A 24,197-nucleotide genomic window follows, 5' to 3' on the forward strand; every position below is an offset into this window, starting at 1 on the left:
TAATATTGTTATTCTTAAAATATCTTTCATTTAATTTTAATTTTATTTTTAATGACTCTTTTATTATCCATGATAACAAGTTTTAATGAAGGATATTTTAAAAATAATTTTAATTTTTTTACTTGCGATTGGAGAAATTAAATAATGTTAACTAACTTTCTTAATTAGTGTGAAATTAGTTATTTATGTTTATATGAGAGGATAAAAGGAGTACTTCTTTCTGTTTCGAATATAAGTAACAAAAGACCTTTATTTTTTTGTCTCAAATATAGATAAATCTCAATTACATATATTTTATTTAATAGGATTCTTTTCAAAATATTCTTCATTTAATGAGATCAAAGATTTTTTTTATACTCGTTAAGTTCTAATGAATGATAGTTTAGAAAAAAAAATTAAAAATAACACATTTTAATGAGACCAAAGATTTTTTTATTCTAAAAATCAAATTTCGATAAAAGATAATTTAGAAAAAATATATTTTTTTAATTGAAAATCACATTAAGTTAACTAATTTTTCTTAATAAATGTGAAATATATTTTTTTGTTTTTGTTTATAATCGAAATCGGATGGATTACTATCTTATAGAAAAGTTAATAATCATCAGGCCACAAGCAAATTTAGTCTTACCTAACTTCAAAATCTTTTATATTCCTCACTTTTCTTTTTCAAGAGGTAGTCAAAACTGGTCTTAATCAAGTGTGACCAAGCTGAGGGTTGTGACAGTGCTGATAGTAAGGGAATCAACTTTAAAATTTTGAGCCACATGCTCTGAACTATCATAATGGATCAATCATGTTCAGTTTAGGTAGTGCATTAAGTAACCAACTTATGCTTCATCAATCTAGCTTACAGTCAAATATATTAACGATTTGAACTAAATATAACCAATGCTTTAATGTCCAGATTAACGTTATCTGACTCTGAGAAAGTTATTTGTAAAAGGTGATGAATGGACAGGATATATGTGGTGGATCCACTTATGTTTGTGTGGTAGCTGCGGAAGATCAAGCTACTAGAAATTGAGGTGAAACTAAGAAATTTGCAACTATATATGTTTTAAGAGTTAGAAATCAATGTATCTTTAATATAAAAAGTTTTATACTCCATCAATCAGAAATTATGTTTAGTATGAATTTTAAAGAAGTTATTATAAAAGTTAATAGACTTAGACTTATCGTGAGAAGATTGTAATTAAATTATAATGTAAAAATGGTTTCTAATCTCAGTCATACTATTTACTCATTTTTTGAAATGTGGGATTGAAAGCAATTTGATGTGAAAAACTGGAGTTTTTTTTTTTTCTTAGAATCTATAGTCTGATGTTTTCCTGTCACTATGTTATGGGTGGACAATTTATTTGAATTGCATTTGATGTAGGTGCTTACTCTCTCACTCAAGAGGACCAAACCAGGGCAACCATCAATTCAGTTACTAAAAGCAAGGAGAATAAAGACAAGTGGGCACAACATGCAGCACCTGAACTAAGTAAATAACAAGCACCATAATTTGCTATACTTGCTGGCCATATAAAACAATTCTCGTATTTTCAATAAATAACTGAGAATTTAGGGATGTTGATTCTTAACATAGCCATGGTTTTTGTACCTTCATCAAACGAAGTTTTGCGGAAACTTACTCCTCAACAGTTTCATTAAAAACAAAAAATTCTTTAATGTTGCAATGCTCAATGCTGCTACAAGGTAACGTGTCTGCGGCAAGTAAGCAATTCTTTGTTCACCCCACATGTTTGGTGGCAACTAGCAATGCACATGTTCTTGGTTTTGACACAGATATGTGGTGCACATTTGCATTGGACAATTGATGCCCATTTACAATTATAAATCATGGTACTAAATGGACTAAGGCCAAGGTCAAAGAAAAAACATGGAGATCAAATGGGGAAGGGCAAATTCTTTTATACAATGTGTTTATGTAATCAACCAATGGTACTGACTTATCTCCTTTAATCAAATAATTCAGACTTTAAATTTTAATTGATCCTTGGATATAAAATAAATTATATTTAAAAAAAATACCTACTTTAAGTAGTTCACAATCTTCAATGAAGATTAATTACTGTTTCCAATAAAGATTATTTTGTATTAATATCATGATTAAAAATAATAATAATACAATTAACTTAATATATATTAACCAGATTGGTTTAGCGGTTGGACACTTTGAAAGCTAATTTTGTAATAAAAATACAAACTTTAAGACACATTTTGTTAGAGTACCCTATATAAATAGGCACATAAAAATTTTCTCTAGTATATGGCACACTTTATGAGCTTAATTACTTGGAACACATATATATAAATGCAAAATCCAAAATTGTTAAAGATATATCAGCAGTTGTTTGCAAGTTTAGGCCACTTGATAGGGTAGATGCTGTCTTAAATATTTTCATAGAGGAAAAAGAAATTGAACAAATTCAAACGATGCTGTTCACAATCATTTATGGGCCACTTGCCGGGTTAGATGCTTTGTTAGGTATTTTCTTAAACAGAAAAAAAAAAGTTGCCACTGAGAAAAATTACCTAAAAATTCAAACGATGAGAACATGCATCATAATCTACATTTTGTAGCTTTCTGCTAGCTAATTAATTTTTGTGACCATTCTAAAGGCCTTAATTTAGTTTTCCATGTAGCTATTTACTCAAAAGGCTCTTAATGAGTGGCAACCTCATACCGTCCATCTCTTGTATTATCCACTCAAACCCAAAAACTTTTATTTAAAATTAATTTTTCTATCCTATATATGCACCAAATAATGAGTAAATAATTTAGAAGGTTTGTGTTAGAAAATAAAGAATTTATTACATCAAAATCACAAAACCATTTATTTACATAAAAAGATTACTACTTTAGTTCATTAACCAATCCACTACAGGAAAGAAAAATTGTTTTAGAATATAGCTGTAGTTATTTTTAGCCTCTCATCTTAACTACACAGTCTCCAGAATATAACTTTCTGTTCTCTTTTTGGTGCAAGAACAAGAACCTTGTCCCCATAAAAAATACATGTTATACTCCTCAATTACTAATATGTGACTTAAAAGTGGACAAACAGTAAATTAAGATATGCAAATCCAAGGCTCGGCGATTGAAATAACCAGGGAACCAAAAGGTAGATTTTCTATTACTTAAAAAACAACGACAGATTTTACCCCCAAAAAGTTGCACAGGGCTAATGCCAAAACTGTCACGTTTCAGCCAAACAAGGAGACAAAGAGATTAAGCTGACACTCATCATTTCCAGAAGTTTATAGTTGTTTATTTTCGTTCATATTGCTGTGACGATTGTTGAGCCCATTGGATAGATTATAGATACAATACAATTGTCTTTTGAGCAGCAATCCGGTGACAAAGAACATGATGTTATTGAACATGGATTTTAAACATTAAAGGTTCCAAGTCCATCTAAACTAAGCCAGAAATTCGTACACCCTTCATTCACTTAGAAGTGTTTGAGCCTCTTGAGTATGTTCTGTTCTTTCTGCTACATAATCCAGGAGTCCCTCACCAGCCTTTTCACCATGATCTTCATTTGAGAGTTTTGAAACGCCTCCAAAGGCTATTATTGCTACCAAGAAGACAGTAGTGGAAGCAAACAAAGGCCAAAAATAGGCCAGAATGGTCAGAAAGTGTGGAGCAGCATATAACAACAAAGAAAATGATAGTGAAACTACTATTGCTATGGTTATGTGATATCTATATTGTAGAAGCTTTTCTGATATATCCATGATCAATTAAATAGTACTTTCACTCCAGAGAGAGAGAGAGAGAAAAGAGGAGGAGGAAGAATGGGAAAGGGGAGTGAAGAGAGAGAGGTTGATGGAGAGGGAGAGTGTATGGTTATTTATTTATCCTGTAACGAGTTTAGTGTTGGCGAGTTTTATATATCTGAAGAGATTCTCCTTTGGAAATGATGGCCTCAATGATTTTCAAAGCTTGCTTGGCCCATTTGCCACTTCTTTTTCTAAAATGCACATATGTTTACCAAACTCTCCTTCCATTAATAGGTGGATAAAGTGCACTTAAACAGGTAGTAAAAAAAAATTCAAAATTATGTATGATTTTTCAAGAAATGATACTAATACACCGCATTTTTGGGTGTATAGGTGGAAGAAAGAAAGATAGAGAAAAAAAACAAAAAATTTGATAAATATGATAAATGATGTGAAAGAAAAATTAAGTATATATCCAATATTTTCCTATTTTTTCTTGCACATAGCATAATTTGATGACTAGGTTACCTCCTCCTAATATACCTGTAACTCTCTTCTGCCATCACCATAATAGATAAATCCCATCACAAGGTTAACTTTCAAATGAGATAAGGAAGATGGCATTATTCTAACATCAAATCCATTTACATCATAGCAGTGACTCTAAAGGTTCTAATGGACGGCCAGGGCGGGGGAAGGGATAAGCTTTTCAATAATTGTTCTCAGGACCAATTTGTGAAGGGCATATTAGTCATTAAAATAAGCTGATGAAATGCTTTTGGTATAGATTCTTTGTCAAATTCCTGATTGGTCGGTTTGCGGTGTCCTTTTTGGAAGTGGATGCTTTTTAATTAGAAATTTGGAATGAAGATTAGCCTTTAGGAAAGCCATAGCTTCTTATTCTTCTTTATGGTGAGGTGTATCAAAGAACTCATTAATATTAATGAATGAACCATTGAGAGTTATTTGAGCAAAGTTTTGTCCTTCCTTTGGATTTAAGGTTTCTTTAAACCAAAGACAGTCATCACCCCCTACCCCCACGTGGGAAGTCCAGGCCTAACCATTATTTAGTGAAAAAAATCTCACCGTAAAAATGTTGAAGGAAAATCGAACTGATTCAAATTTCTAAGAAAATGAAATGATATTTGCATAGTTACTTTATTTTTTTGGTGGGATTTGTATAGTTACACAAAATGAGATTAATTAAAAAAAATACATTTTGAGTATTTTGTACATTTACTTAAAAAATGAGATTTATTCACATAAAAATTAACCAGTTATTTTTTACCGGGCAAAATAATATGTTAACGACTTAGTATTCAAAATATATGCATCTCTCACTTTAGGTAAGGGGTAACCTTCAACCACATAATGGACATGAAAATTGTAACTCGGTTTAAGGTGGGAGGTAATCTTCAATCTTATCAAAGAGATAGGGGCATGAGATAAAGTCAATCAACAACAAATCATAAGTCCAAAAATGAGCACAAATCTCAGACTGGTGTGGGTCAGTGTGTGCTTGAGTTGAGCCTTGGTTATTGTTCGGTCTGATTTGTTTCTAGGAAAGTAGGAACTCTAAGCCCACCAAAGATTTGCTTCGGTTCCACGCATGCTCTTTGAGTCCATTCAGGGAACTTGCATCTAATATCATTATCCGCTGCATCATGCATAAGTGGACAATGAAGGATGCTTCATAAAATGAGAATGGGCTGAAATCAGCAAAAGCCCATTTACTAAGGATTTTTTCCCACTTTTCAGTGCTGTTTCTAGATTTAATAATAATGTTTTTAATTAAATAGTTACGAACCCATTGTGTAGAGGATTTCTTCAGTGTTATTTGATTATAAATTATAATATATAATAAATTTATTTATTTTATAATAAAGCTTAATAGGTATTATTGATAATATAAATTTTTTTGCATTATCAACCAATTAGAAGTTAAGTTTAATATGACTCTCAAAATAATTATTATTAAAGTCAAAAAATTTATCATACATATTAGTTTGTACATATTAATTTGTGATTGGACTAGAGTGTAAAAACATTAATGCTTATCATGTTTTTTCTTTATAATAACCACCTTAAAAGTTATACTCACAATAATTTTTAATTGATTGAAAATAACAATCAAGATTATTTTTTAATTAAAAAGGCATCAAAGAAAACATATAAGAAAGACATGGGATAATTTGAGCAGTAAGAAAAAACTTGTGGAGCATGACCTAGTTTCTATCCAAGGATTATAAGAAACTTATATGTGCAAATAATGAACATCTCTCACCTCAACAATATTTATTACATGTAATAATGAGAGATAAAATAGACACAAAAATTAATAGGTTTAATTACTGTTTTTATTCCTTAATTTAGAATATATGTTTTTTTTAGTCTCTAAATTTTGAAAAATACAATTTTTAGTCCCTAACATATTAAATTGACATTTTGTAAGGGTTTTTAACTGTATTAAATTAATTTTTATATTTTCAGTCACTCGAATTTGTATTTGAAAACTGATATAAAATTCTTAAAAATCATCATAAAGTGACAATTTATTATGTCAAGGACTAAAAAAAATAATTTTTCAAAATTCAGAAATTAAAATTAAAATTTAAATTGTAGGAACTAAAAAAACTACACTTCCAAATTCAAGAAATAAAACAGTTATTAAGCCAAATTAATATTATATAAGATTGTTGTATAAATTATTATAAATGTATCACATTCCATTCAAATTAATTAATACGATATTGAAAGTATCATTATTCAGGTAATTTTTAAATTAATTATATGAAAATATTATGCAAATAACACCTCTCATTAATTAGATCAACCTTGATTGAAAAAATATTAAACGTTGTATTATAGTTTATCTTTTTTTTTTTCACTTCGCAAAATATACAAGCATCTCAATAATGTTTACCATCGAGGATTAGGACTAAAAGGCAGTTGAGGCCATTTTCCTTCCTTTCTCTTTGTTTTTTCCATGCTTTCACAGTAGTTATTGATGGATAAGGATAAAAACATCCCTTTCTACAACTACCATTATGCATAGAGGCTTCTATTATGTTCTAAAAAATAAAAAATAGAGGCTTCTATTATGTATTATCTTTATCGTAAATCAATTATGTTCGAATAATCAGATTTAATATGATATGTAAATGTTTTTCTTACTTATTAGAGTCTGTTTATAAATTATAATAATACTAATAAGTCGCTATAACATTCAACAGATGTACACCTGAACAGACATATATCTGAATGAAAATACATCTATACATAATTAAATCTAATAACTTTTTTTTTAGGAGAAAACTAAAAACTTAAATCAAACAATTTCTAGATTGTATTAAGTAGATATAACTTGAATATGAGTATTTATTCGAGTTTTCTATAAATTATATTTTCCAATTATGTTATACGCGTCCATCTCCAACCTTCAATTCCCTTTGAACAACACCTAGCTAGCTAGCAGACACGCCACCATGTATATATACTATGGAACAATACATTAATTCTACATTTATACATATTTTAAATTCAACTCCGGCCTTGTGTTTCTGGTTAAAGGCATTCTATATATTATAAACCTACCAACTCAAACCAACATGAAATATATGCCACTAAGGGAACGACTAGAAGTATAGCATCCTTCTTCCATCACACATTATCCAACCATTCTTAGTAACACATAAATTCAATTGAGAAATCATTGAATTCAATTATCTTGCATCAAAATCCCTTTTGATTTTTTTTAATGTTGTTTATTGGGCTTTGTTTGTGACTTCCTTCTCCATTTTAAAACGAGCTTTGGTTGTTGGTAAAGCGCTCCATTTGTTGTCACCATCCAAACAAAAAAGGGAAGAAAAAAAAAGAAAAATAAAACACCATATATTTGGCTTTGGCTTTGTGTGCAGGAACCGTAATTTTTTTCTTTTTTACTTTATTTAATTATTATACTTTTAAGCTAAGATGACACCTTCTCTGAATATTGATCCAAATTTATTTGTTCTTTGAAGCCACTTTAATTAGTTGGTCGCTTTCAAAATTTAAGTCCTGATACATCATTTCTTTTGTTAAATTCACAGTTTTTTTTTCTTTCTTTTTTTCCTGAGTGACTTTCACCAAGTAAAACAAAAGTGATCTCAGAACGGTTTTAGCGCTTAAGCAATACAATAGTCTAAAGTGATGTCCTTCAATTGACACAGATAGAATACGACAACTTAGGAGACTTCAATTTGAAACGCATTACTGAGTTTATCAATAGAAGATACCCTTTAAATTCATACATATTGAATGTACAAGAAAGAGTTGAATCTGAAATGCATTACTGACTTTACCCCAAAAGAATTTATTTTCTACCCTTTCTAAATTTTTTTTTTCATAACAACTAAAGAGTTTAAGATATAGTCTTATAACCCTATAAGTCATGACACAAACCTCAATCACATTGATTTTAAGGTTATGTAAAAGAACCCAATTGAAACTTAAAAAGTTTGATATGATCTAATAATTATTCATACTTTACATACTGCAAGCTTTTATTGTGTCTCATACTCTTAAGACTACCACTTTAGATTTGAGAATGAAGCAAAATGTGTCAGCAGAAAAATACAGATTGAAAGGAAAAACTGCAACAACTAATGCACTACCACTTGTTATTCATCAATATGATTGATTGAACTTGAATTTTACTGATCAATTGTTGTTAGTAAAAAGAATTATTGTTGCCGACAATAACTTGGCTCAATTGGCGCTGGTCCACATCTTTGATGTTCTCCTTCCCTACCAGGTGTTTATACATACAATGCACCCCAACAAAACCACAAAACAAAACAAGCCAAGAGTAACTTGCTTAACCTTGCTTTTAACTTTATATCAAGTACATTTTAAAAAGTTTCGTATACTTTATCATAATATTAAAAGTTTGTGAAGGGTAAAAAGCGGGAAAAATTTATGAAAAAATAGTATATGCACTAACACTTTAAAGAGTTTTTATAATGTTATTTGATCCATGTATGGTAAGTGTTTGATTTTTAAGTATCTTAAAAATCATATTGATAATAATTTTTGATTGGTTGAAAGTGTAAAATTACATACAAAGTTAAACTCAAAACCTAGTAAGGAGAAGAAATAGAGAGAAAAGTAACCGTTACTGTCAAAGCTAGAATTAAGGAGGTAAATGAGGTAAAGTAGTAGCCGGCTTAGCTGGCTAGTTATGCATTTCATTTGTCAAGTTTGCTTCACTGGAGGGGAAGCTCATTCCTCTCTTTGCGGTCAATTGATTCCTTATACGAATAGACTTTCTTATTTTCTGCCATAAAAACGTGTCTTATTATTATATGTTTCCCTTTTAGAGCCATCTTTTGTTGTTGGTGTTTTAGGACTAACCCTCGACCACTCGTCAGCATCAGGAAACAAAACCAAAGCAAAAAAAAAATACTATATATAGCCAGTGAGCGAGCCCCATTTGTTATTGAACAAAGCCTATTTCCAGTGACTAAGTCCCAATATTTGTTGTTGAACAAAGCCTATTTCCAGTGACCAAGCCTCATCTGTTGTTGAACAAAGGCTCTTTGTGTGAGCATTTGGCAGCACCAGAAAGAGGAAAATGGTGGCTAGTGAAGACATATATGGTGGGGAGGAAGTTTCTCTTGTCCAACCAGACCCTGTGGGGTTGCAGATTGATCGTTTGCAAAACCAACTCACAGGTTCATATCATATCACATCTCTGTTGTATTACTTTCTCTGCTTCAGAATTATTACTTTTAAGTTGGCTTTTCATAGTCTTGTCAGCTTCCTGCATGTGGAACACCAATGGTATTAACTTAAGTACATCTAAGTGTTGTGTTTCAACTTGAGTAGGATAAATTATTTCATAAGTAGAAAATAGCAGATATGCTTATGCACTAAACTTCAGACCGTGAATTACTTAACTCAGAGATAATTTTTTTTAAAAGTCAATAAACAAAAATAGATGACAAATTGATAATGCAAAAATTCTTTATACCATTAATGTATAGACTATTATTTTCTAAAATAAATTATTTTTTTTTATCATAAGTTATAATAACTTATACATCTCAACGTTGATAAAAAAAACTTATATACCTTATCTCCTCAAGTTTTGAATAACTTCTAAAAACGTAAGAGCGTATAAGTTTTTCTTATACAAGGCCACATGATTCCTTCGCAGATATTAAAGCGAATAGAATCATTATCGATAACAATTTTTTTAATAAACATTTACTTATTTTTTTTAATTAGAGTAAGTTAATAAGTTACACTTTTGATGTATTTCAAGAAAATCATAATTTACTAATATATTCCTTCTAAAATAGAAGAGTTTGTGTGTATGATTACTATTTTATAACTTTTAACTTGAATAATTTTATTTTAAAATTTAACATTGGATTGAATGATTTTTTATGTAGTCCATATATATTATATTTTATATTAATAAAAATATATTTGATACCTTAATATATAGATCAAAATTGATATAGTATTTTTTTTACAATATACTAAAATATGAATAATTTGATCATATATATTTTTTTTATTGATGTTCAATTTTATAAAATTTGTCGCAAATAATCAAATAATATATAATCATAATTGAATGATTAGATCAATCAAATTCATATTCTATATAATTATAATTCAAAGGTTTGATTAAATTACATAGATAGATCAAATTATATCCGCATAACTTTGATAATTATTATTTTATTTTTATAATTTGATATAAAATGTTATTTTTATTATCTAACTATTGAATTATATCTACATATTACTAATATTGTTTGTATCAAATTTTGTCAAAATTGAATAAGAAGAAAGTAATTAAATGGTCCATATCTTAATATATTTTTAAATGTTTACATTACATCATTTTAATTTATATGAATGAAGCAATAAATAATTTTAGATAATACGAAATTTTACATACGTGATAGAAATTTTCAGTCCATTAATGAATTCTAAGAAAATATTATTGAGTTGAAAGTTATAAAATAATATAATAATAGTCAAAGTTACATTTAGCTAATTTCATCTTTAATAAAATATAACTTACAAATTAAGAGAGTTAAAATTAAATTTCTGAACTTGATTTTATTACAAAATTACCAAACAACAATACATGCACGACATTGAAGACTATACTACACATCCTCCAAACCAAACTGGGGTTTGGCTTCCCCAAATCCAATGCTTTAATAAACAGAAACTTAAACTTTTAAGCAAGCTAGTATAAATGTATTTTATATCTTAAAAACTAAGGACACATTTAGCTTGAGTGCAAGTTTTATAGTTTATTTCTTATTTTATTAATCATTATAAAATGACGCATTATTTTTACTGGTTTCTTATTTTCAAAATTTCATATTGAAAATGATGAAAACAATGTTACTTCATTATTGTCTATGTAAATGTTTGGAAATTGAGAATAAGGTCAAAATAATATGATATTTTTCAATGGAAGAGGTAAAGTATATAAAAGAACAGAGATTAATCAATAGAGGTGGGGGTTTAAAAAGTAAAGGGATATTTGTTTGTCATCATTGGTTAATGTATAAAGGAAAAGATAACTGATAGCTTATATTGTTAAATATTTTTCACATATCTTGGCTAATGCTAAGTGGAGACTGGCCACAATTTGAAATAAGATTTTGACTTAACTGCACTAGTTAAAAAATCAATAATAGAACCTATTTTAATTAGTAGAAACAGTTAGCCTTTGCCTTCAAAGTAGAGAGGCAATCAAACAAGCATATTTCTAAATCTAAAAAAAATAAATTGAGATGGGGAAGCCACAAGTTCACAATTTACAGGGTATGTTGGCCACTGTTAGATTTCGTTACCACTGTTTGAAACCCGATGGCAAGTTTAATATTGATGAGCGTTATGTAACTTATGTTTCACTGACTGCCTAGTAACATCTCATAGATTCATGTTTCATTGATACGCTTTATGTGTTTCATTAATTGCATATAGTATCTCATAATTCATTGCCTGTTGTAAGATTTATTATTATTTGTATAGAGGATTTATTAATTTAGTTTTCTTTTCGTTCACAACAAAATGAAAACGGAGAATATATTATTAAAATTCCCTTTTCTACTATATTTAAATCAGTCTTATTTATCCATAAAATTATGGCTGAATTTTAACCCCATCGCAGAAAAGGTTAAGGAACTGGCAACTTGCCAGAGTGAAATCAAGGCCTTAAGGGCAACTGAAGCTAAAAAGGACAAGGCCATAGAAGAGGTATTCTTTTAATAGTAAAATTTGATCTAGTGATATTTAATTATTTTTTTACACTGTTAGAAGATTAAAATCAAATATTTATTTTAGGTGCAGTTATTCTCACTCTCCATAGTACTGATTCAGTTGCATTACACATTTCTTTATAAATAACAAGATATATAAATTTCTCAGTGACTAAATAATAGCTGTAACTATCTTTTATTGCAGCTGAGAAATGAAGTCGGTAAGCTGGACGATAAACTTAGACTTACTGAGGATCATCTCAAACATAAGGTACACCAGAGTGGTGCTGATATATCATGCAAATTGGAACCATGTAAAACAATGCTAAATTCTAAAAATGCATATTCCTCAAAATTTGTTCATATGCAGAAGCTAGAAATCAAGAAACTGACAGAGGAAAAGAAAGATGCATTGGCCGCACAATATGCGGCAGAAGCAACTCTTAGAAGGTTACATGCAGATCAAAAGGAAGATGATTTTGTTCCTCTTGAGAGTGTCATTACTCCTCTTGAAGCTGAGATTAAGATGTATAGGAATGAGGTACTAATAATGAAATTCCACCAAGGAGTGAATTGTGCAAAATGAGAATACTAACGTTTATTTTGCATTCAGATTGCATCACTACAAGAAGATAAGAAAGCTTTGGAACGACTCACAAAGTCAAAAGAGGCAGCATTGCTTGAAGCAGAGAAGATTTTAAGAAGTGCACTAGAGAGAGTTTTAATAGTTGAGGAAGTTCAAAATGAAAATTTTGACTTGAAGAGACAGATTGAAATCTGCCAGGCATACTTTTTATATTTCCATTTTCACATTTAGTTTCTGTAGTAATTACAAGTACTTAAGCCAATTTATAACTTCCATGAACAGGAAGAGAACAAAATCTTAGAGAAAACACATCGCCAAAAGATTTTGGAAGTTGAAAAACTTAGCCAAACCATCCATGAACTTGAGGAGGTCATCTTATCCAGTGGAGTCAATGCTAATGCTGTTCGCGATTACCAGCGACAGATTTCTGAATTGCAAGTAGGCATATCTTATTGGATACTGACATTTTGAGCTTAATTTCTGATATATTGATTTTCTGCATTCTGGTCGATCAATGTAGTGACATAATTTAACCCAAATTTTCAGGAGGAGAAAAGGACACTGGAGAGGGAGCTAGCAAGGGTAAAAGTTTCAGCCAACAGAGTTGCAACTGTTGTGGCGAATGAGTGGAAGGATGAGAATGACAAGGTCATGCCTGTCAAGCAATGGCTTGAAGAGAGAAGGATAATGCAGGTATATATCTTCCCATGAAAATCTTTGGTGCCCATATTTAGTCCAAAAATACTATTATTTTCATTAAACATAGTTTTTCCTTTAATAAATCCAAGACCAATATATATATGATTTTTTTAAAAGGTCCAAATCCTGTCAATAAAAAGCTAATTTCAATTCCAAACTATACTTTAAAGTGCTGAAATTTTTATGAGCAAGAAAATTTATGATCAATTATGTCCTTGCATATATAGGCAGAGATGCAACGATTGAAAGATAAGCTAGCTATATCAGAGAGAACAGCAAAGGCAGAGTCACAATTGAAGGTAACCTATTTGTCTTCCTACCATGTAAGCATGTAAATAATGTTTTTAGCAATAACTAATGTTTTCTGTGTGATTTTTCTCAGGATAAACTCAAGATGAGGTTAAAAACACTAGAAGAAGGCTTAAAGCATTTCTCAAATAACCCAGTCAGTTCAAATTCCGGGTCTGCAAAATCAGAAAAGTATAAGATCTTAAGCTTCCTAACGACCAATGGTGGACTGAGAAACAGATGCACATCACAACCAAGGGGATCTACTAATGGAAGCTCTTTGTTCCAAAAGTCAAATGCAAAAAGCAACACAGAGAGTGTTACTGAGAGCCTAATACCAGGCAGCATTATGAAAAAGAAATATGGTACTGCAGAAAATGTGTTGAAGAAAGGTATATGGGCATCAAGACACAAAGTTGCTGATAGTGATGAAAAAGAAAATGAGATGCAGGTGAACGCAGGCATGAATTTAAATAAATGCAATGATAAAAAAGAAGCAGCAGAAATTAAAACCAGTGTTGATGTTGATGACGACTCTAAAAGCAATAGCTGTAATGATTTAGGCAGCAATGATGTGGTCTCAGGTTTTCTATATGATAGGCTTCAAAAAGAGGTCATCAATTTGAGGAAATCTTGTGAAATTAAAGAGAGTAATTTGTACACTAAAGATGAAGAAATAAAGGTACTAGTAACAGCTATGATCACATCCTCACAACTTCCCCTTGTTACTTTAGAACTGAAGATACGAAATATGCTTTTTTTTTCAGATGCTCACAAAGAAAGTTGATGCATTGACAAAGGCTATGGAAATAGAGTGGAAGAAAATGAAAAGAGAAGCAGCTGCTAGAGAGAAGGAGGCTGCATCAACAAAATCAGATGATAACAGGAAACTCAGACGCTCAAATTCCTCTAGAAGGTTCTGTAACATTTTTTATTGAATGACCAAAACCTATGTTAATTGACAAGTTTGTATATACTAGCCCTTAACCTTTTTATAAAATTACTGCAGGATGATATGATGAAAGAACATTGAAGAGTCTTTATTTAGAGAAATCTGAAGGCAATTTAATAATCAATGGCATCTTGGGATTTTTCTTTTCTTTGTAAATAAAAAGCAAAAACTTAGTGAGGTAGTATGTTGAAATAAAGTTCCGCTGTGCTAAGGGAGTCTGGGATCTGACTCTCTACATACTACATACACTAAATTTATTTAACTGGCATCCTCTGTGCTCTGTGATTGTGAGTATTACATACATATTATCCCCATTTGTCAAATGTATCTGCAGAGAGATGAAATATATATGATGCACATTTGGAAAATATTTGAATTACATGTCTGCATTATGTGTATCAAAAAACTAATTTACCAAACATGATTATAAAGAAGATTATTCCTGAATCTTGAGTGATTTTGAGAATCATTCTAGAGTAAAGAAAAGCTTAATGGTATGAGTATGACGGTAACTTATAATTGAGCATATAAGGATATCTACTTGCAGTAATCATGGAGTATCATTACAAGTCTTTAAAGGATATAATATATATCTAAACATAACCTAGCAGAAGCAGATTCCATACTATCTTATAATAGAGGAACAACAAGGAAAAATTGTAGCAGTAATATCACTTTAAGCAGCTGAAATGAATGAACAAATAACATATTCTCATTGTTCATCCAATCATCCAAGAACATGAACAGTCAGCATTCACTACTCCTACAGTATGAATGAAAACTCTTAAACCAGTAGAAAGCAAAAAAGGATGTACATGGAGAAACTTTTTCTTTTTTCTTTTCTTCTCCCTGCTGCTATAATTAAAAAATTGAGCAGGTAAACATCCTTAATTTTCTGAGCAAATACAACCTAGCATCTTTCTGAAAATCCACAAAAACTACAAATAAAATTCATTGCACGACTGATGATAGGAATGCTTAAATAGCATCCTTCCCACCATTTAATAGTTATGCACCTCTTGAATAGTGGGCAAAGAAGGTAACCATTTTTGGCACCCTCTCAAACCAAAACTTCTCCTGACACCTGCAATTCTACGTCGGATTTGGAACCTCTTTGATCCGCTAAACAGCGATTCCAATTCTTCTGCAGTCACCACAATCTTCACACTCCTAGTCTTCAACTTTCTGTTGTTAGTTGTCCTAAAAGGCATATCAGATTGCAACATGAATGGTGCAAGCTGGTAAACCTCCCCATGCCTCAGCTTCCTACGCACCACTATGTAACGCTTATTAGAAGCAGATTTAATCTTTTCAACTGGCATTGAGGCATCAACCTCTAATTCTCTTCCTTCAATTAGAGGATATCCGGTTTGTTTCTTTGGTTGAGAGTGGTAGCCCATACAGTTTCCCATTTTGCATATGATCAAATGAACAAGGACTCACCATTATATAGAGAAAGTTGGGTCAATATAAGTTGAATAAAATATTAACGTGCAAGCCATCATTGATCACATACCTTTCGTTATGTATTGACTTCTTTTAAAAATAAGAATATACAGAAGAGTTCCATTAGGCCAAAAAAGTCAAGTGGGGTGTGACTGGACAGGCACTCTAGGTCCAGGTAAGGCTGGAAGTTGCAAGCACATTACTACTAAAATATTCTCAACGAAAGTCAAAAGCACTTTATTCCTTAATTTGCCAACCTTTGTCCAAGCAATTAATTATAACAATAATAACACATTAAAGCCATAAACTCAAAGTCAAACTCAGTCCCACATATAAAATGGTCAACCCCAACCTTGGTTACATCTTCATTTTCTTTTTTTAGGTTTTTGGAAAACAGTTAAAGAAAAGAAAAAACAGATAATCACCTGTTTCTTCTCAGCTGTTTTTGCAATATGGAAAGTGCTTGTTTAGACTCACGTTGAACTCAGAATTACGTTGAAATATTAGTTACTGTGATTTTAGATAAATATTGGCATTTTTTGGTTTTACGTTAAAAATTAATTTTAGGTCAAAAATTAATTAACTTAAAACAACTTTTAAGTAATTTTGTCTCAGATAAAAAAAAATATAATAAATTTCACTGTAGCTTGCTTTGATGATAAAAATATCAAAACATAAAACACATAACTTTAAAATCAAATTTAACTTAAATCAATTTTGCAATCGTTCCCTCACACATGAAATTGGAACAGATGAAAAGGAACATGACGCTTTATTCATAGAGTATAACTCATTTATTTATTTTTGTGTGTACCAGAATAAAAAAAAAACACTTTTCTAGGTTGCTCTTCGCACTTTTATAAACCTCTACCATCCAAATTTGAGCATACAGATCACAGCCGAGCAAACCTGCTCTCAGTTTATAGCAGAAGGATCGGATTTTGTTTGTTTAGAACAAAATAGGAACATGTGCCACATTATCCTTGCCATAAAATGAGGAATGCTTGGACAAAAACTACAGTAAGAAGACCAACTTTCACCTGTCCAACTGTTCTTGCCAAATATCAATTCCAGTATCCATTTGTTCAATCAACACTACTAGTAGTATTATCCTAGTATCCTAAGCATGTGGGTTTGAAACTCACCAAAGCCACAGAGCCAAGAAGAACTTATTACTTACATTTAGAGTTTCCAGATATATTTGTATCAGGCCTTCTTTCACAATGTAAGACATCTAAAATAAAACAAATTTTCAGAAACTACTCATCAAAAATTTCTCCCACGGTAAGGGAAAAATGCAAAAAGTCTATACGGTACAAGGTTGCCTAAAAGTAAACAACAATATCATTGGGGAAGAGCCACTGTTGAACCCCTAGATTGCAGCCATGATGTGGCTGCTTCACTGGTAGCCAAAAACCAGCCTGCCTTATTTGCATCCTTATGAAATGGAGCTTTAAGTTCCTTCAGATATGATTCAAATACAGTAGGCAAAACTTTATCTGAAAACCTGTGTTTCCCTCCCCCAGTATTAATTCCAAGTAGTGGTGGAAGCTCCTCCCCTAGTTCCAAAGCCTTAGACAAGTCACTTATCCAAACACTTAAGGCAGTCAGAGCAGCTCCAACTGAGAGTCTCTTTAGGTGCAGAGACCACTTGGCTTGAGACCTTGACTGTATATCTGGATATATCTCAAGAGTCAGCCCCAGGTCCAGAAGGTCACGAGCTCTGTCTGGCACATCCAGGCTCACACAAAGATCAATTAGACAATTGCACATGGACTTCTTTACATCAGCTTCCGTTGAATTAAAAAGTTCTGATGCCTCCGTTCTAAAATCTCCACCACCCTCTTGCTTTTCCATTATATATCTTAACACAGACCCAAGCTTTGGATTAGCCTTCTCAACGCAACCTGATAGCTTACCAAGTTCTTCTTTTGGTACTTGGGTCATTGCATACAGAAGACAATCACAGAAGCGACCATCAGGACTGATGCCCAAATCCATGAGCTGATTAAATATCTTCACAACATCATCAGTTCGCTTGGCTTTTCCATAGCAATGGACAAGTGATGTCAGAACTATGATATTAGGCTCAAATCCAGATTCCATCATTTCATTGAACATGGCTTCCATCTCTAAAATTTTCCCTATGCTGGAGTACATGTTGATCAAGGACGCATATGTGAAACTGTCCGGCGGGCAAGTCCCGGAACTTTTCATGTGTTCAAAAATTTTAACAGCTTCATCCACACATCCAACATTTGCACACATGTCAAAAAGCATGTTATAAAGAAGTATATCCAAATCCTTCCCCTTCTCCTTCATTTCCTTGTAAACATTCAGCGCGTCTCTGTTAAACCGTGCTCTACAATAGGCTTGTAACAAAGCTGCATAGGTAGGCCAATTTGGTGACAATCCATTACTTATCATCTCCCCATATATAGCCTTGGCATCCCTGGCCCTCTTAGCTCTCCCCATGGCATACAACAGAGCATTATATGTTGTCAAGTTCGGCTTCGCACCAAGAACCTTCATATCATTGTAAACATTCAAGCATCCAACATAGTTCCCAGACACCCCATACATCTTAATCAACCCCGAGAACACTGCCGTGTCAACATGCCATTTCCCTGCTTTTGCACGATCATACAGTCTCAAAGCCATATCAGTATTGCCAGTTCTTGTATAAGCATATATCATAGACGAGCACACATTGTTATCCGGTTCACACCCGAAAGAGGGCATCATCTCAAACCACTTCACAGCCTTATGCGGCAAAGAACACACGGAAGCACAGCTAATCATAGTTGAAAATGTAATGAGATTGGGGTTGACCCCTCTGTGAAGCATTTCATCAAACAGCTTCTCTGCTCCTTCGAAATCTTTTACCTTCCTAAACAGCTTCAGGGTAACGTTGTAGAGAATAACATGCCTAACGGATTTAACCTTCTGCTTGAAGTACTCAACAGCGAGGAGTGCGGTGTAGGGATTCACCATGGAATTGAGAATAAACACTGCATCAGGTTCTAAAACACTGTCCCCCAATACTTTGAGGATTTCAGAGACGTGTTCCTGGGTGGGGTTGCAGGAATCGAGAGACTTGGCGAGTTTGGTGAGAGATGATGACCTGGCGTGATAGGAATTCTTCCAAAGGTGTTTGGCTCTGGGGCTTTTGGGATTGACCCAGATGGAAGTTTTGGATAAAGGCGAAGACTTTGCATTTGGGTCATCGAGTTTTGCGTCTTGTAGAAGGGTTTTGGGTTGATGGGAAGAAGAGAAGTTGGGAAGTTTGAAATGGCGGGAAGAGTAAGAAGGGACAGAATTGGCGTTGGTTATTTTTTGACGATAATGGAAGGAAGAAGAAGAAGGAGGATGAGGAGGAAAAGAGGAAGAAGAACAGCAGAGAAGGAAAGACTGAGCCATTTTCCTTTCCTCTCTCTGAGTCTGAGACCGTCGAGACTCGAGAAAACTGATATGGCTTTGAAAAAGAAAAAAATGTAAACAGACTGGTTGTTAAGAAAAAAATTACTACCTTATTGCCTCCAAATCTCCAAGACACAATCATAGTTCTTTATGCAAATTCAAGTTTTTTTTTTTTAAAATTTTCTAGAACACAAGTATAGAACTTGAGACTTCTGATGAGAAAAAGAAAAAAAAAACTTGAGACTTCTTATGAAGTTGATTGATTAATGTTGGTGTGATATGTAAGTTCAAGTTGATTGATTAATGTGGGTGTGATATGTAAGTTCAAGTAATTTATAAAACAGGAAAAAAGGTTTTATATTTTCATCCAAAAACATTTTGACAGTATTATTTAATCAAATATAACTGTCTGTACGACTCTTGAAAGTAATACCAAAACTAATTTCTAATCGATTGAAATTATAAAATCTTTTACATTTACAATACATATCCATTAATCTATTAAAGAAAAATACTAACATTTAAGCTAATGGTAATTTGGTATTTCCACCAAAAAAAATTCCACAAAAAAAGGGTAATTTGGTATCAAATCCTTGGAAACAATGTCCCATTTGCACACTTGCTATAACACAATGCACATTTGTAGCTTGTAGTGTCTAATACTAGTATTAGAAAAAAACAATTCATGTTATTTAAAATAAACATGAACAGTGACAAACCAAAAAATTTCCAGTTATTTACATACCAAAAAAAATGTTCGCAGAATAAGTTTCAGTTGCCTTGGTGGCTCTTTGCTCATTCTAATGTCAATAGAGTTCTTCAATACCAATACTACAATATTCGTCCTAGGAGTAACAATCTAGAAGGACTAGAAAATAATATTAAATTAATAATAGAAAATAAAATTAAAATCATGTGTTCATACTTGTATTCTTCACACGAAATTCTGTACAATCATATACAGTCCAAAATTTCTGCAAAACGAATAGGAAAATGTCAAAAACATTAGCATGGCACATCGTTTCTCAAATAATATTATCGATACTTAGGGTCATTGTTGGAACACCCAAAACCATAGAGTTCAAAGTTCAAATCAGCAATTGAACCCCTAGACTCCAGCCATGATTTCGCTGGAGCCTTTGTAGCCAAAAACCAACCAGCCTTAGCCTCATGAAATGGAGCATTGAGTTCCTTCAAATGTGATTCAAATATACCAGCTAAGCCTTTTTCTGAATACTTATGTTTTCCTTTCCCAGTATTAATTCCAAGTAGTGGAGGAAGGTCTTCCCCTGATTCCAATGCCTTGGACAAGTCATTAATCCAAACATGTAATGCAGTCATAGCAGCTCCAACTGAGAGTTCTTTCAGATGCAAAGACCACTGAGTTTGGGATTTGGACTGGATATTTTTATATATCTCAAGCATCAATCCTAAATCCAGAAGGTCACATGCTCTTTCAGGCACATTCAGTTTGACACAAAGATCAATGAGACAATTGCATAAAGGCATCTTCACTTCAGCATCAATTGAATTAAGAAATTCTGAGACTTCATTTCTAAAATCCCCATCACCCTCCTCTTCCACCAAATATTTTACCACAGAACCAAGCTTTGTGTTAGCCTTTTCAATGCAATCTGTTAGCTTACCAAGCTCTTCTTTTGGTGCTTGAGTCAGAACATTTAGAAGAGAACAGCAGAAGTGATCATTTGGAACAATGCCCAATTCCAGAAGTTGCTTAAATACCTTCACAACATCATCAGTTCGCTTAGCTTTTCCATAGCAATGGACAAGTGATGTCAGAACAAAAATAGTAGGTTGAAATCCAGATTGGATCATTTCATTCAACATCCCTTCCGCCTCTGAAACTTTCCCACTGCGGGAATAAATAGCAATCAAGGATGCAAATGTCCAACTGTCAGGCTGGCAAGTCCCAGAACTGTTCATTTCATAAAATATTTCAACAGCTCTATCTATGTAGCCCATATCAGCATACATAGCTAAAAGCTTGTTATAAAGATCTGCAGTCATATCCATTCCATTCCCCTTCATTTCCTTATAAACACCAAGAGCATCTTCACTATAATGTGCTATGGTATAGACTTCCAAAAGACATGCATATGTTATAAAATCTGGTGAAACTCCATTACTTCTCATCTCTTTATATATAGCCTTCGCCTGTCGGTGCTTCTCAGCTTTCAACATGGCACCCAACAGAGTGTTATATGTCACCACATTAGGCTTCACACCAAGAACTTTCATTTCTTGGTAGATTTTCAAGCATCTATCATAGTTTCCTGCCATGCTATACATCTTAATCAATGCCGAGAATGCTGCTGCATCAAGGCACCATTTCTCTGCTATTGCACGATCATATAGGCTTACAGCCTTGTCAACATTATTTGAAAGTGCATAAGCATATACCATGGCTGAGCATGTGATGCCATCAGGTTCATACCCAAAACCAGACATCTTTTCAAACAACTCCACAGGCTTATTAGCACAGTTAACCATAGTTGAAAATGTAAAGTTATTTGGTTTTACCCCTCTTTGAAGCATCTCATCGAACAACTTCTCTGCTCCTTCAAAATCCCTAGACTTCCTAAACAAATTCAGGGTAGCATTGTAAAGAATCAACTCCTTATCTGTCGTGAAATTAATCTTGTTCAGGAAGTATCTAAGAACAAAGGATGCAGTGTTGGGATTTACCATCTTATTGAGAATAAATATAACATCTCCTTCTGAAACCATGTCCCCTATACCCTTCAAAATTGTGGAGACCTGTTGCTCCCATGGATTGCTTGATTCCAAAGACTCGGTTTGTTTGAGATGAGAACTGTACATGTTGATCAAGCACGAGTATGTAAAATTGTCTGGCTGGCAAGTCCTTGAACTTTTCATGTCTTCAAAGATTTCAACAGCTTCATCCATGCAACCAACATCAGCACACATGTCAAAAAGCAAGTTATAAAGAAATACATCCACATTCATTCCCTTTTCCTTCTTCATTTCCTTATAAACTCTCAACGCATCCTCATGACACCGTGCTTTACAATAGGCTTCTAAAAGAGCTGCATAGGTAGGCCAATTGGGTGAAAATCCATTACTTATCATCTCCTCATATATAGCCTTGGCATCCCCGGCTCTCTTAGCTCTCCCCATGACATACAACAGAGTGTCATAAGTTTCCTTGATAGGCTTGGTACCAAGAACCTTCATATCATTGTAAACTCTTAAACATCCATCAAAATTGTCAAACTTCCCAAACATCTTAATCAATGCCAAGAATGCCGCTGTATCAACCCGCCATCTCTCTGCTTTTGCACGATCATACAGTTCCAAAGCCATATCAGCATTCCAACTACATGCATAAGCATGAATCATAAAGGAGGTTAAACCGGCATCGGGTTGAACCCCAAAGGAGGGCATTTTCTCAAAAAACTCGATAGCCTTGTGCGGCAAAGAAAACATAGAAGCAGAGCTAATGATAGTTGAAAACGTAATGAGATTCGGGTTGACCCCTCTTTGAAGCATTTCATCAAACACCTTCTCTTCACCTTCGAAATCCCTTACCGCCCTGAACAGCTTCAGGGTGACGTTGTAGAGAACAACATGCCTAGAAGGTTTAATCTTCTGATTGAAGTAGTTAACAGCGAGGAGTGCAGTGTAGGGATTGACCATGGAATTGAGAATAACCACGGCATCAGATTCAAAAACGTTGTCCCCCAAAACTCTGAGGATTTCAGAGACGTGTTGCTGGGTGGGGTTGCAGGAATCGAGAGACTTGGCGAGTTTGGTGAGAGATGAAGACCTGGCGTGATAGGGATTCTTCCAAAGGTGTTTGGCTCTGGGGCTTTTGGGATTGACCCAGATGGAAGTTTGGGGTAAAGGCGAAGACTTTGCATCTGGGTCCTGTGGAGTGTTGGCGGCTTGGACTTGGAGAAGGGTTTTGGGTTTATTATGAGAGAGAGGGAAGGTGGGAAGTTTGAAATGGCGGGAAAAGTAAGAGAAGGAGTTATAAGTGGTGATAGGTTTACGACAATAGAAGGCAGAAGAACAAGGAATAGGAGAAATGGAAGAAGAAGAAGAAGAAGAAGAAGAAGAAGAAGTGTTGCAGGGAAGGTAAGATTGAGCCATTTTCCTTCTCTCTCTCTCTGAATGTATTGATGAACAAAACGTGAACAGACTGATTGATGAACAAAAATAAGTGCAAATTGATTTTTTTTTTCTTTCTATCTTTTTGGTCTAGACCACAATTACTGGAATTAATTCTGTTCGATAGGACCACTAATCATTCACGAAGTAAACTCTAAGAATCAATCAAAGATGCATTTAGTTAAATAATTTTATTAAATATTTATTTATTAAGTTTTATTAAGAAAAACTTATTCATAAGTTTAATTTTTAAATTTATAAAAATATTTTAATAAGCTTCTACACAAAATTTAAAACAGACTATAAGAAACTTATCAAGGGAGTTTAATCTTTATACATTGTTAGTCTATAAAAGTTTATACGCATCAAAAAAGTGTATAAAAGTTTACATTATCAATTAGTAAAAATTATTCTTAATAGAACTTAAAATATTTATTTTAAAAAACAAAAAATTTGTTACATATAGACTATTTGGGATAAAGATAAATTGAAAATTAAAAAGTTAATTTATTAAATTATAAGTGTTTGATAAAATTAACTATTGAAAAATCTAAAATGATAAAAAATAATAAAATTATGATTTATTTTAAAATAATAAGTAAGAAATTAAATAAATATATGGAAGATAAAAATAAAAAAACTAAAA

General features: G+C 32.6%; 3 protein-coding genes across 3 annotated transcripts; 1 reads left to right on the top strand and 2 right to left on the bottom strand.

Moving 5' to 3' along the window:
• Window positions 1-9,120: 9,120 nt before the first annotated feature.
• On the top strand, window positions 9,121-14,909 carry LOC114386926 (microtubule-associated protein 70-5-like). The gene is made up of 11 exons (XM_028346995.1): window positions 9,121-9,446; window positions 11,921-12,006; window positions 12,214-12,279; window positions 12,379-12,549; window positions 12,622-12,792; window positions 12,877-13,032; window positions 13,141-13,287; window positions 13,521-13,592; window positions 13,676-14,263; window positions 14,349-14,497; window positions 14,591-14,909. The coding sequence occupies exons 1-11, from the start codon at window positions 9,347-9,349 to the stop codon at window positions 14,598-14,600; spliced, it is 1,716 nt and encodes a 571-aa protein (XP_028202796.1). The 5' UTR covers window positions 9,121-9,346; the 3' UTR covers window positions 14,601-14,909.
• A 2,218-nt stretch (window positions 14,910-17,127) lies between these two features.
• Window positions 17,128-19,589, bottom strand: LOC114386676 (pentatricopeptide repeat-containing protein At4g16390, chloroplastic-like). Its single transcript, XM_028346711.1, has one exon. It carries the CDS (start codon window positions 19,397-19,399, stop codon window positions 17,324-17,326), a length of 2,076 nt encoding a protein of 691 aa, XP_028202512.1. The 5' UTR covers window positions 19,400-19,589; the 3' UTR covers window positions 17,128-17,323.
• A 575-nt stretch (window positions 19,590-20,164) lies between these two features.
• LOC114385800 (pentatricopeptide repeat-containing protein At4g16390, chloroplastic-like) lies at window positions 20,165-23,675 on the bottom strand. Its single transcript, XM_028345865.1, has one exon. The coding sequence runs from the start codon at window positions 23,531-23,533 to the stop codon at window positions 20,435-20,437; it is 3,099 nt and encodes a 1,032-aa protein (XP_028201666.1). The 5' UTR covers window positions 23,534-23,675; the 3' UTR covers window positions 20,165-20,434.
• Window positions 23,676-24,197: the final 522 nt, after the last annotated feature.

The sequence above is a fragment of the Glycine soja genome, chromosome 15, assembly GCF_004193775.1.
Source record: "Glycine soja cultivar W05 chromosome 15, ASM419377v2, whole genome shotgun sequence".
Classification (NCBI taxonomy): domain Eukaryota; kingdom Viridiplantae; phylum Streptophyta; class Magnoliopsida; order Fabales; family Fabaceae; genus Glycine; species Glycine soja.